Source organism: Helicoverpa zea, chromosome 25 (assembly GCF_022581195.2).
Source record: "Helicoverpa zea isolate HzStark_Cry1AcR chromosome 25, ilHelZeax1.1, whole genome shotgun sequence".
In the NCBI taxonomy this organism is placed as follows: Eukaryota; Metazoa; Arthropoda; class Insecta; order Lepidoptera; family Noctuidae; genus Helicoverpa; species Helicoverpa zea.
Window position 1 is genome coordinate 5274662 of NC_061476.1, and position 19661 is coordinate 5294322.

General features: G+C 33.0%; 1 protein-coding gene across 3 annotated transcripts in view; it reads left to right on the top strand.

Moving 5' to 3' along the window:
- The window catches only part of LOC124642762, a 662223-nt gene that overhangs the window by 627723 nt on the left and 14839 nt on the right, over positions 1–19661 (top strand). For all 3 annotated transcript variants that reach the window (XR_006985814.1, XR_006985815.1, XM_047181399.1), the window contains one exon: positions 16632–16767. Coding sequence is in view for 1 of the 3 variants with exons in the window: in XM_047181399.1 (XP_047037355.1) it covers positions 16632–16767 (136 nt within the window). In the remaining 2 variants the exon portion in view is untranslated. The remainder of the gene's footprint in view (positions 1–16631; positions 16768–19661) is intronic.

Genomic DNA, 19661 nt, shown 5'->3' on the forward strand with positions numbered 1-19661 from the left:
CCGAGCCTTTTTCCCAATCATGTTGGGGTCGGCTTCCAGTCTAACCGGATTCAGCTGAGTACCAGTGCTTTACAAGAAGCGACTGCCTATCTGACCTCCTCAACCCAGTTACCCGGGCAACCCGATACCCCTTGGTTAGACTGGTGTCAGACTTACTGGCTTCTGACTACCCGTAACGACTGCCAAGGATGTTCAATGACAGCCGGGACCTACAGTTTAACGTGCCATCCGAAACACAGTCAGTGGTGTCCAAGATATACTTAGAAAGTACATACAAACTTAGAAAAGTTGCATTGGTACTTGCCTGACCTGGGATCGAACCCGCGCCCTCATACCTACTTGAGAGGTTGGTCCTTTACCCACTAGGCTACCACGACTTTGGATAGATAATTTTATATTTTTCTGGGAAATAATTAAATGAAGGGTTTATGGTATTAATAAAAAATCTGTAGTTTGATATCCTTAACTAGTTCATAATCATGGAAGAGGTAGCAAAAATTGATACTTTGCCAAAAACTGTTACGTTCTTTTACGTCACGTTTTTATCCGAAAGCAAATACCAAATAAATAACAAAATAAACAATAACATAATTGCAAAAACAGTAAAAATAGAGCCAAAAGCCCGCAATACATCAAACATTTGCTTGGAAACAGAGAAAAATGGTAAAATAAATAATATTTAGCCACACGAAGCAATTTGTCATCGCGGCCATACATCAAAGGCTTGACACAAAGAATAGAGATATGCCTCCTCGTCGCCTTTTGTTTTGATAGAACACTAACATTAGTCCTTATGACCGAGAAACTACGAAATAATGGCAATTGTACCAGAAAATTGAAGTTGGGGAAACTATTTTTAGAAATCTATCTATAACTTCTAATAAAGAGGCATCATTTTTAGGGTTCCGTATTCAAAGGGTAAAACGGGACCCTATTGTTTTTGCTCCTCCGTCCGTCCGTCCGTCTGTCACCAGGCTGTATCTCATGAACCGTGATAGAGAGTTGAAATTTTCACAGATGATGTATTTCTGTTGCCGCTATAACAACTAGAATAAAATAAATATTTTGGGGGGCTCCCATACAACAAACGTGATTTTTTTTGCTCATTTTTGCTCTGGTAACCTTCGTGCGCGAGTCCGACTTGCACTTGGCCGGTTTTTTTGTTTGTTTGTATCCTAAAGGCTCCGAAAGTACTGAATCGATATGAAAAATCCTTTCACTGTTAGAAACATAGGCTATATTTTATCCCGGTATCTACATTTACACACACAACTATAGCTCACCCGCTTTCGTGAAATAAAACTTCTATAACTAAAAACTGTGCTGTAGTTTTTACTTCTCCTTAACGATGTAAAATAGATTGCCTGTCAGTTCTTGTGTAAACATTAACCATAGTTCTACTACTACGGTAATGTAGTTTTCTATTTCTGAATGAAATTCTGGATTCGGTCCAATTATTTCAGTAATTACCTCAACATCATTCATCAGTCTAGTAATGGCTGTTTGTGTCTTTACCAAATCTTTCAATATTCCATCTCCATCAGCCAATAATTCACTCAGTTCTTTACTAATCATACTTCATAATTTGACTGTATATCAATAAGTATATAATCTTCTTTTATATCCTTACTTTCATTCTAAAGTCCATCTTTGTTTTTGATTGGTTATCATCAAATGATCCCTCCCGCTGTGGGTGCAGAGCGTGAGGGAGTATCAGACTCTTACTGACTAAAACCCACCATGTTCCTTCTTATTTCGAACAATCTCGCAGCTTTATTTGGTCGTTCTTTACTAATTATACTAGCGCTTTTATATATTATTTAATCCCGACGTTTCGGATCCTTTACAGCATCCATGGTCACGGGCAGACTAAGGTGTTGGTAGTCTTGATATTTTAGTTACACACAGCTAGCTACCTTTCATTTTATTGATTATTATTGAAACTGTATAGTTTTCTTGTGTAATATCTTTACCTTCATTCATAAGTCCATCTGGCAAAATATTATCATGTTCTACATATAGTATATTGGTGTCATGTCTGCTAGCCTAAATACCTTGGAATTTAGTATACTCTTCATTAAGTCTGCAGTGGATTTAAGGGGTTTCGCTGTGGGAAGCTCAGCCAAAATTTATTTTAGTTTTAGTTGTTCTACACTTATGCAATGTCTGGTTTAGAGTAGGATATTATGAGGAGATTGTTGAGGTGTGTATGTGTGTGTTTGTGTGCGAGTGTATTTTGTTTTGGAATGTTTGATGATGAATAGTGTTGCGTTTTGATAGTCTTGTTACTTGTTTATTGATTTTGGAGGAGAAAGTCGTTTTAATTTTATATTATTGCCTTTGAGTTTTTTTTTTGGTAATAATACTTCTTGTTTGTGATGTAAATTGATCAATATAGTTAGTCACATTTGAACTTAAGTCAAACTTCGTAAAATGTTACGTTGGTTATGAAGCCAAAAGAACACACAATAAATGAAATCTAAAAATAAAACAGAAACCAAAATAGTTTTGACTAGTAACATCTTCGTATCCATTAACACCAGTAGGTATAAACACCGAAACACCCAGTTACGCCAACAAAAGTTACGTTAACAAGAAACGATAAAAATCTGTGTTACTACTACCCGTAACATGCGCCATGTGGTTAAACCTCCCGTTACTTTTAACGTAAACAAGATTATCTAAACAGTTTCCTAACTAAATCTGTTATTTTGGATAGTTACGCAATGTATGGAAGTTTTCAAATGTATTTTTTTTTTAATTGTACGACTCGCCATCTGTAGAACATAGATGTTTACATATTTACAAAAACTATCCTAGTAAAACAAAAAAAAAACAATATAACTAAAACGCGTCAAAAAATTCGCTTTAAAAATAGAATATAAATGTACTAAGAATTGGTATTTTTTAAATAAGCAACATTAAAATGTAATAATTAATAGTAATATTTTTATTTCTCGTTTTATTTGCAAAATAATAAATTAACCCTGTTAAAACAAACGATTAAAAGATTTAAAGCTAGCGATATAAAATAATTTTATGTATACTGATTACACGTTAAAAATAATTTAAGCAATGGATTTACAGATAAAAAATTATCTGCTGTATTTTGCTACTATTTTTTAATAACGTTTATAGCACACAATATATTATGCTATAAAATAATTTAGAACCAATAATTTAGAATCTCGGCACATATTTTTTATATTTTATTACATTTTCGTACATTAAAAAAATGTATTTAGAAATTACCTAATCCGTTTTTAAAAAACGCATAAAATCCCTATTCTCCATAAATCCGTCGTGTTAATATTAATTTTTGGTTAAACCTAATTTATAGCTCCGATGCGGTTAAGTTTAACCATCAGCTTAACTTCGACGGGATAGTTAAACTGTATTAGTTATTGTTTGCAGTTATAAAACGAAGTTTATTGCGTGTTAGTGATTTTTCTTGTGTAAACTTTTTTACGTCTATTTTATACACCTACGAGAGATCAAAAAACTTTACTTTTTCAATTCCGTGCCAAAAGTTTTCTAGTTCAAATAGTTTTTTTTTTTTATGTAATAAAATCAGAATATAGTGTGATTTATTTAAACGTGTTTTTTATTAAGGTTTTATGATAATCAACGTTGTTTTTCAGTTGTTGGGTGTAAAACTTTCTACATAAATAAAACAGTTAAAACTACCATTTGCACAGTTTATATAGAGAGGGCAAGTTATTTGGATGTTCATGGCTTTTAAACTAAAGCTGTAAATTTCCTTTCGTTTCATATTTGTTCTGTTAACTTCTAGGTCAAAACGACTGACATTTGAACTCTAAGAAATCTAAAGAAAGTGATCATAATTTCACGAAATTCTTGCTAATATTATTAATGCGAAAGTAACTCTGTCTTTCACGCCAAAACCACTGATCCGATTTAAATTAAATGTGATAAACAGTACTAGAAAGGACATAAGCAATTTTTTATCCAATTATGTGAAGAAAGTCCCTTGAGACACGGGTAATACCATACGGAACAGCTAACTACAGATTTATTGAGACTAACAAGGCTCAATTTCCTGACAAACAAATTAAGCAATCCCTTTTACAAAAACCAATAAATAAACGACCCTTCAAAATAGCATATTTTACAAAAAACTTAGAACTTACACAAGGGTTATAAAACCCCACTTCCTTTCTTAAAAATAGTTTGAACCGCTTGTAAAAGTTTTATCCCTTAAAACTCGCACACTGAAGACTGAACAGTCGGCCGACAATTGCTGTTTTTTTTTTTTTCAATTTCAATATACATAATCTTATATCTTGATTTCAATCAAAGTGTTCAGTCGGTCAAATACCGGCTCAATACCTGATCTTTGTAATGTGCATACTACCATTCATCTTCATACTGATATATGAACCCAAACAAACTATCGGCCGACAAAAAGTTTGTAGTATGTTACTCTCAACTGGATACCGGCTAAATACGTGATCTTTGTAATGTGCGTACTACCATTCATCTTCATACTGATTTATGAGCCACAAGCTATCGGCCGACTAAAAGTTTGCAGTATGCTCTTACTGTAAACTTAGGCTACAGATGTTTTGTTTTCGATACAGAATCTTCATTATAAAAGAAAGGAAAGTTTGTTTTAAAATTTTGAAAGAAAACGCTAAGTGAGTACGAAAGAGCAGATTAATCGGGTCGAGACTTATTAGTGATGAAGCTTTTCATTATTAAAAAAACTTTTGTTGGACTTGATAAATCTGTTTTGTAGAAAAGAAGTTATAATGGGTAACTACTTAGGTTCCTTTAAGGCACGAAGTTGTTGTGAAGTACAAGGACACATAAAGATTGTCTATGGAGATTTTTGCTACAATAGGTCTATTTGAAATAAAAACACTTTACTTTGACACAGAACAAACTACTGTAGTGGAGTATTACTTTCGATTATTTTAAAATACATTGTGACCCTTTTTAGAATGATCACCAAAATATATCATAGGTTTATTTATATCACCGCTTAATTTTTCTGGTGAAATAGTGACTAATCGCATAAAACTAATGAAATTCAAGTAGTTCTTTTTAAAGATATCGCACCCCATATAATTCCTGGATCTCTAAACTAATATTTTATCGTAACACCTGTGTAAATATTCATATCATACATAGGAATAACTTTGGTTTTTACTGATAGTCAGAAGCCAGTAAGTCTGACAACCAGTCTCACCTATGGGTATTGAGTTGCCTGGGTAACTGAGTGGAGATAAGATAGGCAGTCGTTTATTGTAAAACACTGGTACTCAGCTGCATGCGGTTACACTCGAAGCTGACCCCAACATAGTTGGGAAAAGGCTAGGCAGACATACATAATAAAATCATTCAATATATTTGAATAACGTTCGTCGCCGACATACAATGCTATACTATTTGGTCGTCAATTCTGATGGTGATACAATGAGACGATATACATAGTGCTACAATAAAAAACTGTATTATTCTGGCAGAGAAAATTGTTTAAGAGAGGACTTGCTTCAATCTAGAGTAACATTCTACAAAGAATATAAGATATATAAGTCTTTCCAGCCATTCAATTTAAATTAAATGTCCTGTTTCTACTATAATAATGCTTTTTTGATTTTTATTTACATAGCGGGGAATCTTATTGTCAAAAAATAGTTCGTATTCAAAACTAATATTTTGTGCTTAAAAGTAAAATTCTCAATTCGCAGTGCAAAAACTTCATAAGTTCAAAAAGTAATTTCGAAATAGGTTGCTATGAAATACTAACTTCAGAGAAAATCATAAAGCTATTGAAAACAAAACTTTAAGAAAACACAATTGTAAAACTTATTAAAGAAAAACTTACTACAATATGGACTCTAGATGAAAGTTACTGTCTCTATATTCAACCAAGAATATTATATTTTTAACTTGCCGTCTTCTCGCGGTTTCACCCGCGTCCCGTGGGACCTACTGCCCGTACCGGGATAAAACATAGCCTATGTTACTCTGGAAGAGGGTAGCTTTCCAACAGTGAAAGATTTTTTTAAATCGGTGCAGTAGTTTTGGAGTATATAGGGTACAAACAAACAAATGTTTTCTTAAAACAAAAAGTGTTTTGTCTATTTATGACAAGCTTAAATTAAATTTTAGTTCAAACAATGAAAAAATAAATTAATGTGCAGATAGCTTAGCCTTTAATTTAATTCCAGACTTTAAAATTAAATCCTGAGATTTATAACTACTAACGATATACAATTTTTACAAAAGGCTCATTTCATAGAAAGAGCAATTTTTGCTAAAACTATTTTTCTTTGAGAAAACACCAGTTACAAAGAGAACCGTACTAAGTATATTCTGACTGAAGTAATTGCTTAGTAAAAAAATGCATTTGTTATAACAATTTATTTTAATAGTATACAATAACTAATAAAATAGCTCGTTGTAGCATACAATTCTTATTTTAGAAAGTATAGGCCAAGTGCGAGTTGCAATCGCGATAGAAGTGTCCCATACAATTATTTTCTATCAAAAATTTACGTTTGCTATACGGGAGCCCACTGAAATATTTATTATATTCTAGTTGAAAGTATTTTTTGTTATAGCGGCAGAAAAAATACATCATCTGTGAAAATGTCAACTGTCTAACTATTACGGTTCATGAGATACAGCCTTGTGACCGTACCGTGATAAACTGACAAATTGCGAAAAGTACTTAAACTAAATTAGAACTCGTAAAATAGTGAGCTTTAATTCCAAGAAAAGTTTGTTATTTCGTATCAGAAATGTCAAGTGACTTCGCTAAATCGTAAAACTTTATAAAAAATAAAACTGGCTTCAATAAAATACCTTTGCCCAAGTCTGATAAATACTATGCTGAAAAGCGCATATTCAGCCAAGTCTAAGATAATCGCTCACGAACATACTTACACAAATATACATTAGTCAAACTGAACCTCCTTTTCTTGAAGTCGGTTAGAAAAAGGTTTAATAATCGCAATCTTTTATACTCGTAAAATATTTCTTCGCGCACGATAAACCTGTCGATATTCCATTTTATATGACAAATTACACTCACTATTACATTACAGTAACCTTTTTGTTGCAAAAAATCATAGTCCCTAAGGACGTGAAAATAGATTGTTTCCCTTATCTACCCTTCAGAAAACAAATTGTTATTAACTCCCGAATAACGTTCTATATGATGTCAATATACATTTACGTCGAGTTCTATACTTAGTCATCGTTGTTCGCTGAAATAACTAATATTTGATAGAGAAATAAACATTAAAATTGATTTTATTGTATATTAGAAAAGTTATTATATTTGTTTAGCTTCGTTTTTGCTTCCGTACGAAGTAATTTGCTGTTTTGCGAAAGGCGAGCGTACTTAAAGTGCGACCGTAGCGCCATCTGTTATCGAGTAGCGGTAATGAGAAGCGTTTTTATTCCGCGCCGGTCTAAAGGATACTTTGTTTGGTTTCGTTTATAGAATATAAATAGGTCTTTATTGTTGAAACGTGTTTTGTGTGAATATTTTTATGTTTTGAATGCTTTGACTTTTGGAAAGCATTTTATTTTTTAATTTATCCAACAAGGCACGCCTTACGGTCGTATTTTTGCGTAAATTTAAAATCTTGACATCTCCTTGACTTGACTTCTGTCTATGTATGTACCGACATAACTTTGATACTTTAAAACCTCAAATTAAAGCGAAACAATGCAAGATACGCTCGTTATTTCTCTTTAATGTTAATTACTAACTTAAAGTTCTCAAATAAAAGTTTAAGACAATACTGAAACTCGTAAGTTTTGTCCCGAAACCCGTATTTCGGGTTTATCAGCTTTTGGGTGATTCGGTAAAGGGTTGAATACAAGGGGTTGACAAGTAACAGTTCTAGGGGTTGAGATGTGCAAGGAGATATATTTTGTTACGATTTAAATATTTGCTGAGAAGTTTTTTTGAACCCGCTAAGCTTAGGAACTACTGGACCCCATTTGCAGAATTCGTTCAGTGTCATATAGCCCAGTTATCAAGGATCAATATAAGGTATTTTTTTTTATCCGTGCGGAGGAAGTAGTCCCCTCTGGACTCGAGTGAAACTACGTAATCGAGCTAGTATTACTTAATTACAAGCGGTCATTAACTCGATAATAATTATAATTAGATACAGCCTATTGACCTTCAAATTCGACATTTATGAAAAGATTTCCATGAATAAACAAACAAAATTTGTGACCTAAAAATGTCTACCTAGGAATCTTGGAGGCCAAGTAATATATAAAATATTCCGTAACCATTTGCGCGTAAAAGGTAAAACGGTCTATGTTTTAAGGTAACGAAGATTTTACTGAGAAGGTAAGGAATTTCAAGGTGATTTTTATGTAATACCTAGGGCTATAATATAACATTTTTAACCGACTTCAAAAAAGGAGGTTCTCAATTCGACCGTATTTTTTTTTTTTTTTTTTTTTTTTGTATGTTTGTTACGCGATTACTCCGCCAGTTATTAATCGATTTTGATGATTCTTTTTTTGTTTGATAGGATATACTCCCGAGGTGGTCCCATAGACATCAGGTCAGGATCTGATGATGGGAACCCTGAGAAATCGAGGGCAACTTTCGAAAGTTGTAGGCATAATAGGGTAAAAACTTGACAGTCAGGTGTATGCCTGATAGCACTATTCAACAGTGAAGGTTTGGAGCTGACCTGATGATGGAGACCAGAGGAGGTCGAGGGAACTCGACAACTGAATATGTAAACTACCTCGTGTTTGGGCTTAAATTATTTGTATTGACAAGACCTATGCAACAGTGAAGGTTTGGAGCTGACCTGATGATGGAGACCAGAGAAAGTAAGTCGAGGGAACTCGACAACTGAATATGTAAAATACCTCGTATTTGGACTTATATTCTTTGTATTGATGAGAACTTCTCACTTGTATGGATAGTGACAACTATTCGTATCACTGAAAAGCTTTAAATAAAAAACTTTTTTACAAAAAAATTAAACCGACTTCCCAAAACACTAAAAAGCAAAAAAAAACTATTTTTAGGTGCATCGGCCTAGAAGTCGGTGGCAAAATTAACTTAGTAACATCCATTAGACACCGACTTCTAGGCCGATGCACCTAAAAATAGTTTTTTTTTGCTTTTTAGTGTTTTGGGAAGTCGGTTTAATTTTTTTGTAAAAAAGTTTTTTTATACTTTGATTTGCACTCCGTTTTTAAGATTTATTAAATAATTAACTGGACCTTATAGCTGTAAAAATTCGATATAAATATTCTATGATTAAAAAAAGTACAGTTAGAATTTCACACGCTGCTACTCCCACTTAAATGCAAGCGTGGTGATAAACGCTCATTGCTTCTCTGTATGAGAAGAGATACCTGTACCCTGGAGTGGGGCAATAAAAACTACTTATCATTTAAATAAAACAAAAGCATACATACCGACATTTTCTACAGACGAGAGAGAATTATATCGTCATCATGTGCTACTACTAAAAAAATACCAAGAAAAAGCTCAACTCCAGAAATACGTAGTTACTTGCTTACCTAGACAGTAAAAGAGTATGTTGACAAAAATATACCATTTCTAATTAGTACATACCTTCAAGAATTATTTCACCAACAAAATAAATACGACAATCGTGACAGTAATATCTTAACCGTAACTAAGGCTGTACCATCACTTATCTACGTCACATATATGTTGGAAATATACGGTTTTCCCATCCCTACACATGATTCATTGCAAGGGACAACTATATCTGTTTCATGAGCCAGTGAATCGTGTCCATTTGTTTTCGATTAATGTTGGCACAATTGTGAGACGGGCCGATATTAATTGAAGAGTTCCGGTTTTTATTCCCGCACTAGTGTTGTGGTTTTCGTTTATTTTTCGTGTAACCGCTGTTTGCGATTGATTAATTGGTTGTTTTTTTTTTTTTTTGAATGTACAACTTAAAGAATCGTCCTTTTGAGAGTAATTGAGAGTTAATAAGTTGTTTTAGTAATTGAACTTCTATATCTGCGTTTAAGTTAGAAATATTATTATTTCAAAATGCGAACTTTGTGGTGTTATTAAAAAAAGTTAAACAGACTTTTGACATATGTTAAAAATCTGTTCTGTCTAACTTTATTTTGTAATAACACCAAAAGCCTTTGGGTTAAGAATGCCTAGAATCTTAATTACAAAATAGAAGTACTCAAAGCTAATTCATTCGTTAACTTTTACTAATATTTTAATGGAAAAGTTACTCTATGTTATTGTTAGGCTTTTAACGTTGAAATCGGTTCAGCGATTTTGTTAAACTTAATTTACTAGTAGATTAGAAGTTAATAATTTTCTGTTTTATTTTAATCTTTTTTTATAGTGCTAGTTAAAGAGGGAAAAGTATTTCAATATCAGCACTATATATACTTTAATAAAAAGAAATTATTGTGTTATCTGTATTTTTATATCTATGTGTTCAAAATCATATAAACAAATATTATATAATATATACAACATGTAACGTAATTAACGCACACCCTCAAACACCCCAATTAGAATATTATGTTATAATCATAATACATACGCTGAATTTTTTAATATAACATGTATATGCATTGTTATTTACTAAATTAGTTATACCAATTTTTGGAGAACTTTTTGGTCATACTACTACGCACGCAAATATCGCGCCGCGCGCCGCTCGATTCGACACAACATAACGAAACTACGGAAAAAGCCGACAATACACGAAGACTTATTACTTTGAGTTACGGTCTATTTGAATTTGTTTTGACTGTACAGGGTTAATATGACAATAATTTCCGTAGTTTTAATTATTTTTGGGATAAAAAATTACCTATATTAAAAATGATATAAATCGATTCAGTAAACGATTCTGAACAAACTAATTTCAGGATGTGCGTTAATTGAGTTACATGTTGTATATACCTTACAGGAGACATTTAATTACGTCAAAGAATAGGATTAAGTTGAATTTATTAATTAATAAATATGTGTGCTACCTGGAAAAACAATGAGTATTCTCTAACAAAAGTTAATATTATTCCGAGCCTCTATTGTACGGATATCCTGAAGATTTTATTTTAAACGGCTATTGTTTTTGTAGGACACGCGCATACCCTGGGTTTGCTCGCATTTCGCGGCAGCTGGGTAATAAATGTTTCTGGATAAAATATTGTATCTAAACTAATATTTTTAAGCTAATTCAGTTATAATCAAATTAAATTAAAAACATTTTACAAACACTTTTACATATCAATTTTTGGATAGTTATATTTAAAAATGTATGTAGATATACTATAAACACTTATTCACAAAATTAACTGGTATTGCTTATAAAATTGAAAGTTAAAATATAGAAGACTAGAATTTTCCCCAGCTCTGTTGAACAGCAAAACTCGGTAACCAAATACAAATTTATTAATTCGAAATTTAATCGTGTTAAAGTTTAATTTTGTAGGCACTGTTTTGCCTATTAAGCTTAACGGAATTATGTGTACGTGTTTCGAAAACGTTATTTTTTGTAGCGTTATTTGCTTTTCGCTTTTTTTTTTCGTAACATTATCTGGGTTTTAAAAATTAGGATGGTAATGTTTTTTGGGGTGTGCTGTTTAATTTAATGGTAACGGTTTTTTTTTCATAAGCCTAATATCAATTTTTATGTTTTGTTTTTTTTTTAAACTTGCTGTGGCAATCTCTTTATACGGTAGTTATATTTGAATTGGATTGTATTGTCATCAACTTCAAATCTCATTTTTAGTAGAGGCCTAAACCATTTGAACAACACATGACAAAAAAAGATTCATTAAAGAAACTAGTACAGAAGTCATTGATTTTAGCACTAGCCAACTAATAACCCTAAGAATTATAGTCCCTTGACCGCAAACCAAAGTAACATACCTACGCAAATTTCAAAAAAATATGAGGAAAAAAGTGTATCGATAATTGAATCATCACGGTTACCACGTTATTGCGTGAGTCAGTGCTGAAAACCGCACTCGAACCGAACGTGAATCACCTATAATTACGAAAACTTTTATTACCGGCCTAACTGATTTCGTATCGGTTATTAGGACGTGTTAGGGTTCCTTGGCTATTGTTTAAAAACGAAAAACTCAAACAATATTATTTTTGAGAGCAACAAAATTTGGAATTTGGGTATTTTGACAAAAACATATGTGTGGGTATTACATACTAAAATCCATGTATCTATGAGTCTTCCTAAACAAAAAACTATGAAAAGCTTTACAATATGTTCATTTGTTCTTTTAAAAAAAGAGCAACAAAAATGTGGCATTATATTTTAACACTGATGAAATTCTTAAAACTAATTCATTATCATATGCACACCTGTAAAAATGTTCCATTCCGTTGCAATTTTGACAAAACAAAAATTCCTAACCAAACTCATTCGTAGAATAGGCATGATGACAAATTTTTAAATTCCTTTGTATGATGTAGGTATACGTCTATTTTATATGAAAAATTATTAATTTTAAGAAAATGCGAAGTTTTTTTATCAAATAATTGCATTTTTCTCTGTCCACTTTGAATCCGGCGCGAAAACGCTTGTCAGTGTCATGTCGTCACTTGTGACGTCACGACTGAAATTACAAGACGCAAGTAAACAACGCTCGTGCAATAATTAAGTTTTTTGTGTTATTAAATATGAATTCGAAAGTGCATAGGTAGGTGTTGTGGGGTCCCCCAGTGTAAGAACACATCCAAAACAACTCCTGATAAGTTATTTGTGTACGTTCCTCACAATAAAAAAATACGAAACAAGTGGCTTAAACTTGCAAGGCGAGATTCAAAAGCAATATTGCCCAGGGTACAACTTTATTTTTGTGAAGATCACTTTGATGTAAGTTATTACATAGTTCTCTAGATTCTAGCATAGTTTATAATGTAAATAACTATTTCGAGGTTAGGTTTCATCTCTCATTGTTTTTTAATTAAACTAGTATACTTACATGGAAGTTTTAACATTTCTAAATTCAGCTGAACAAAAATCTTTATTTGATGCCAAAAACTTTCCCAGCATTATGATATCAATTCTAGGCAAATTAGCGCTGTTTGCCTTGATAAATCCGGGCTCCATAACTCGTGTTATAAACAATTAATTAATTAAAAACAAAGATCGCAGTGGAAGTTCACAATAACGAAATGTGACTTTCGCGCGAGTTGTTTTGAGAGATGACGTCACGAGCTCTGATTGGTGTTCAAGATATCATGGCGGATTGCCTTATTTCGTAATTTTATTTTATAAAAATACATATTAATCACATTATTAATAAAGAAAACAATGCGCGTTTTATATTCCAAGCTTCAAGTTTAATTTAATAAATATATTATTTTAATGATTTTTGATTACTGTCATCATGCCTATTAATCAAAAGTTGATTCATTTTTCAAACAATACAAACCAAAAAAAAAAGTATGTGAATCGATTCTCGCTTGACCGCAATTTTTTATCTGTATTCACACATTTTATAATAATGCCTTAACATATAATAATAGGTGGTCGTGAATAAAATGGCATTGAGTTTTTATATTTTCGCAAAAAAAGGTTAATTTGGGATATTCTGAATGGCAATTTCCGGATTAATGTTGCCTACTGTAATTTTTGCTTGTGCCGACACTTGAAGCTTTTTTTCACGGAGGACATTCTACCTCATTATTTACTTTTTTTAAGCATAATACAATATTTATCACACTCGTACCTACATGTTGGTTACATAATGTTTATTATTACAAATGGTGCTAGACAATAACAACCACATACTTGTAACTAGGACATCTTATTTCTGAATAGGCTCTCGCATATTCGGTATCCGATTACACAGAAGTATCTACTGTGATTGCTAGGTCAAAGATCGCATAGTGAATAATTAATGTTCAGTTACTAGGCCAACGAATATTAGAAGCAATGAATCATTGTGTACTGAATACCTACAGAACTATTTTCGATCGTGTCTACATAACAAATAAGATAAATTTTCTATAGCACACTAGCGCCATTGTCACGAGTGCCACTTCAACACAACCTCATTATCCCAACCATAAACAAAACATCGACAATGCATTTTAAAAATGGAATGCTGGCTGGTTTGAAGAAAGAACTACTTTCTCCGCTCTATTTAAAAAGTTACGCTTAACGTTAAAAGAGTTATTGAGGCCACGGATAAAGAGTTTGTACTTCGTAACGGTAAAATATTTTCTATAATTTTAGAGTGGATGAAAAACACACTGTTGTCAACTGCTTGTCAAATGGCGTGGTTATAATCGTAATGGGTTTTTTACGGAATGGTCGATGGCTGACATATTTCAACATGTTTTAAATTGCTAGTTGCATTGACGTTTTAAAGAGAAATCTTTAGTCATATTACAGTACTACGGGACAACAAAGACATTGTTGTACTCTGAATATCTTATGAGTGACTTGTTGAAAGCCTAGCGATGTTTATACTTCGATAAATCAATACCTATACGAGTAACAAATAAGTCAACGAACTTATTCATGACACATATGATGATGTAATACTTTTATCAGCTCCTGGAAGCTAAGTTTGCCCTCCATAATCCATTACAGATAAATCATAATGTCAATATTTATATTTGTCATCGGTTCTCCTTACCTTAACATAAGTGTAAGTAAGGAATGAGTAACTCATCGAAACTATAGTTAACTCCAGTGTTCGTTTCCAAACATACAATTTTTTAGGGAACTTAATCTGTACTCTACTAAAAATAGTTGAACTTTCAACATAAATGATCAGATCATGCATCACTGGCATTAAAAATTGGGTTTACAAGACGTTAAATTAACAAACTAGGTCAAAGAACAAAGAATGCTTCATAAACAGTAAACATTGTAATAGAACACTATTGACCTGACGGTTAAACAATGGCTTTTATCTCATTCCACTGAACTCTAAATTCGATAACCTGTGTGAACAGCAAATATTTCTAATTTGATGTGTTATACGATACTGGCTGTATGAGTTCGTTTCTTTGTCTCTGTTTATCGCGATTTGAAAATGGAGTGTTCGATATTTGATTGAGCAACGGTTTTTTAAATGGCGCGCAATCCTTATGCAGACCTTTGCAAAAATGTCGTCAGGAATTTAGTACCGTTACGTGCAGAGGTAAATAAATGTATTTCATAGAAAACGCCACATGCCACAACTTAGATACATATTCGTAATTTACTTTTAGTAGAACGCTTTAAGAATAAATTATCCAGATATGAAGGAATGACGTCAATGCATACACTTATCATTTTCTCTGAACCCATTTCATTCATTCATTTTAAATGTTGGTTACCACGTTATCGAAAAAAACAAACGCGATCGAACGCGCCATTCCAATTTCAAATCCATATTTAATATTCTTTATTCAAATATGACATTTGATGGATAATTTCCGCCATATTTTAATAATTACGCGGCCATTTGTTTCAATTATATTTTTTGGTTCAGAATCACATTTGAATAATGATTCAATTAATTATTTAATTTATCGGTAATTAATTATTAGTGACTGTGCGATTTAAAGGCTCATTTTTTCTTCTTCTTTATATTTCACTTGAATATGAACTCATAAAATATGAGTGTGCGAATTTTCATAAATTGTTATTTACCTTGCACAATATTAAACATTTCGACGTTAATTATCTTCATATGGCCGAATTCAATTACTGCTAAGAAATTTTCCGTAAAATTATTTTCATGACTCCTCAGTGGGAACATTCTCCAGCATATTCTATTCTATTACATAGAATAATTAAAATCCACTATCTGAAGTTCTATTTATTTCGTCCAAGAGCCGAACACGTGTCGAGAGCTATCCAAGATATATCTGCGGCTTTTCATTAAAATATCGCAAGATTAATGAATAAGTATATAAGTATACACGTACATGTAACAATAACCAAGAGTACCTATTACAAAATGTCAACCCGGCCATCAACACTCCCTCACCTCCGTGTCACCTCCCAATATGCTAGGTATATTTACTAATAGGAACTAGACATTACTTGTATGGGCCTAATGTCAAAATTCTAACTCTAGTAATCAAATCAAAAGATAGATAGAATATAGGAATGGCCGTAAGACGATTCACACTGCGACATGGCCGCGCAGTTTAAACCTGTTTGCGTCAACTAACGTAGGGTGACAACCAAGAATAGTAATTACATTGAAATCTAGACTAATTCACTGAGTCAACTTACTTGATTGACAAACACAGTATGTTATTACGTTGAGGTTACACCTACCGCATGTACTGTGAATATTTCGGCCTGTAGACTGTTCTTGTCTATAGGCCGTATTTTATACATAGTCTATGTATGTCTAAGCCAAGTTTCACATGAACCCCTTCGAGTACGACTATCAATATTTCTGGCAAGTCACTCAGCATTTCCAAAAGAAATCGCTCAGCCCGACCGTTTTTTAGTGCAAATGACATTTGCTGTCAGTCATAAAAAACAGCGGTGTTTCTTCTTGAAAACTGACAGCTGTCAACTGCCCAAGCTGTCATTCGGTACCCCTTAAAACCCAATAATTTATCACACGTATTTTTATCTAATTACAATTTTCTAACATTTACTTTCTTTTCTTTACAGCTGATCCGTTGCCAGGCAAACACGTACCGCTAGAAAGCTATGAGAGCGAATTGGAGCGGGAGCACGCGCTTCCCACGTCCGTCCCTAACGCTGACATACTCAAGACTAACAGCAATCCGACGTACCATAAGCCGAGGTAAGCTTGAGCTAGCTCTTTTTTTATTTTTGTTGGTACTTTTATAAAGTGGTGAGGCTCCTTAGTACCGAAGCTGGGCTGAGAGGTTGTTCAAAAAAGTTACCCTGGCCCTGGGGGAAGAGCATAAAGGGCTCCAGAAGGAATAAATATTGGTTTTAATCAGTAAAAGAGACTCTCGTTCGTTAGGAGTCATCTGATGAGTTTTTACATAAAAAATAGTCTTTGGAAATTACAGCAGCACTTAGGTGCCCAAAAATGTAATTTCCTTTAAATATAGCATCTGAGATTCATCTTACTACCCAGATATCTAAATCACCAAACCATCAGTAATAAAAGGGACATAAATTGTGAAATCCCTTTTTATTATACTACATTTTAGAACTAGAACCGTAAACATAAAACCACGGACATACGAGTAGTACGCTTATCAAAACATTCAACATTAAAAAAACAAACATTATTGTTAAAATTCAAAACGGAATGACCGCTAATCGTAATTTTACGCGCTGCGTAAAACGTAACGCGGGAGATTTTAACCGGAACGCGTAAAAAGGTATATTTCTCACGGACGGTTTAGTTCGTTCTAATCGTAAAATTGGCATAACCTAACAGTATCATTTACAAACGATTAGTTTTATATTAGGGTTGCCAAGGAATAAAAAAAGGAAAAACAAAATAAAAGCCACTAGAAAAATATTAGGTTAAGACTTTTTGCTTAGGAATAACAAGGAAGAATGTTCAAGTAAATAAATGCCCGCGGAAGTAAATTAATTAAACATAGCCACGAATACTTTTAACATAATATACCTTAATTAGAATACATGTCAATTAAATGTAAGTAATGAACTTTTATAAACTATGTAGATGATTATTTTTTTAACTTGAAATAATATTAAATTGTAGGTACTTGTATTTTTGACAGGCAATCAAAAATTAAACAGTAGCAACCCTACTTTTACTACATACAATAATTGACTCTCACAAAAACAAATTAATTGCTAGTTTACTCGCATAACCGGTTCAAAAACATTATTTTGATCACAAATTCACGTTTCCCATGATTTCATTAATTTAATTGATTTGACAACATTACACCGAGATTTTATAATCTAAGTTTATAGCTTGGTAGTCACTTATCTGATCACAGCAAGAAAACATATAATTATCGGGTGATAAAAGATACAAAAATTATCGTGGCTAAGTCAAAGCGATCATCATAAAGTTAAGCAACGCTTGGCTCCGACGGTCCGTGGATGGGTGACCATCTTGTCATGACGAGTTCTTCCGTGTTTTGGAAGGCACGATAAACTGGTGGCCGGTGGGTCCCGGCTGCTATTTGAACATCTTTGATAGTCGTCACGGGTAGTTAGAAGCCAGAAAGTCTGACAACCAGTCTTACCAAGGGGTATTGGGTTGCCCGGGTAACTGGGTTGAGGAAGTCAGATAGGGCAGTCGCTCCTTGTAGAACACTCGTACTCAGCTGCATCCTGTAAGACTGGAAGCCGACCCCAACATAGTTGGGAAAAGGCTAGACAGTAAAATAAACAAAATTAGTTTCTAAAACATTAGCCGTGTGGTAGCCCATTCATGTATATTAATTAGTAATTACTAATCTTCATTTGCGAATAAAATTTAGATTCGCTACTAGATAATGATTTCATCTTAATGTTGCTGATCAGTTTTAAGATAAGATACTATTATTACAAGCCATTCAAGTTTTTTTGCCACTATGAATAACCACTATAACCAATGATATAGCAAAAAAAAACTATTAACAGACGTTAGATAAGAATTCGAAACATTTAAAAATACTTTCTGAAACTACAATTTTACAAAACCATTTTAACCAAGACCCAATTTTCAGAAAGATATAATTTAACTTAAAAGACATTATGTGTCTTAATGTACCTTTTTACGATGTAACTTTGAAAATTTTGCTTAATTCGAACATTTTTTAATTTTACAGAACACTGAAAACGTTGGTCCATTTGATTTTCAGTGGGTTTTTATTACTGTAGGTTTTAGACCTCTGGTATTTGTCAAATGTCTTAATCTATTTTGTCTTGAATGAATATCGGACTAAATTAGGTCTCAGCTGAAATAGTTTTTTTTCTTAATATACATTAACGGAATTCTGTAATCAATAATCGAATCTGACGTTTGTTTGTATTTGGTCTTGATAAAGCAACATTGACAAGTAAACTCTAAAAAGTATGTTTTGAAAGGTCCAGAAAAACAATAGGATTCAAACGCAAAGTCATTTTTTTTTATTTCAAGTAGACCTGTAGAAGCTCTTTTGAAACGTCAAGCTATTTACAAGGCCCTAAGGACTGTGTCTTATGGAGAAGAACATGCAAGAAACTTCAATTCTTGTTTTCCAAAAATACCTTCCATTCTTATAGTCTAAACCGCGTTGAACGCACGTGGTGATTAACGCTCAATCCTTCTCTGTGTGAGAGGAGGCCTGTGCCCAGCAGTGGGACGATAAAAAAGCTGATGGTGATACAAAATTAGACTTTTGACACACTTCCCCACCATCACGAATTTCCGAAAATCATGTGCAATAATAATTACGACATTGCAGAAATCCTCACGCGTGGCCTGGCTTATGTAATTACTAATTACGCACACAGACGAATTTCCCTCTCCCATAGGACTAACACAATATCGTGTAATTAGACGAAGCTCGGCCGTGTCACCGGCAGGAATTATCTAACAGCTTTATACGTAATTGGAACATTAGTATGAAATTATGTATAGTCGAGTAAGTTTAAAAGGTACTTGTTTTTCTCAAAATTTCTACAAAAACGTCTTCCAACACTTCTGCCTTTCTTTTTCGTGATGTCAAAAACTGTTGAGCAGATTTTCGTGTGGTTTTTATCATAAGATGAAAC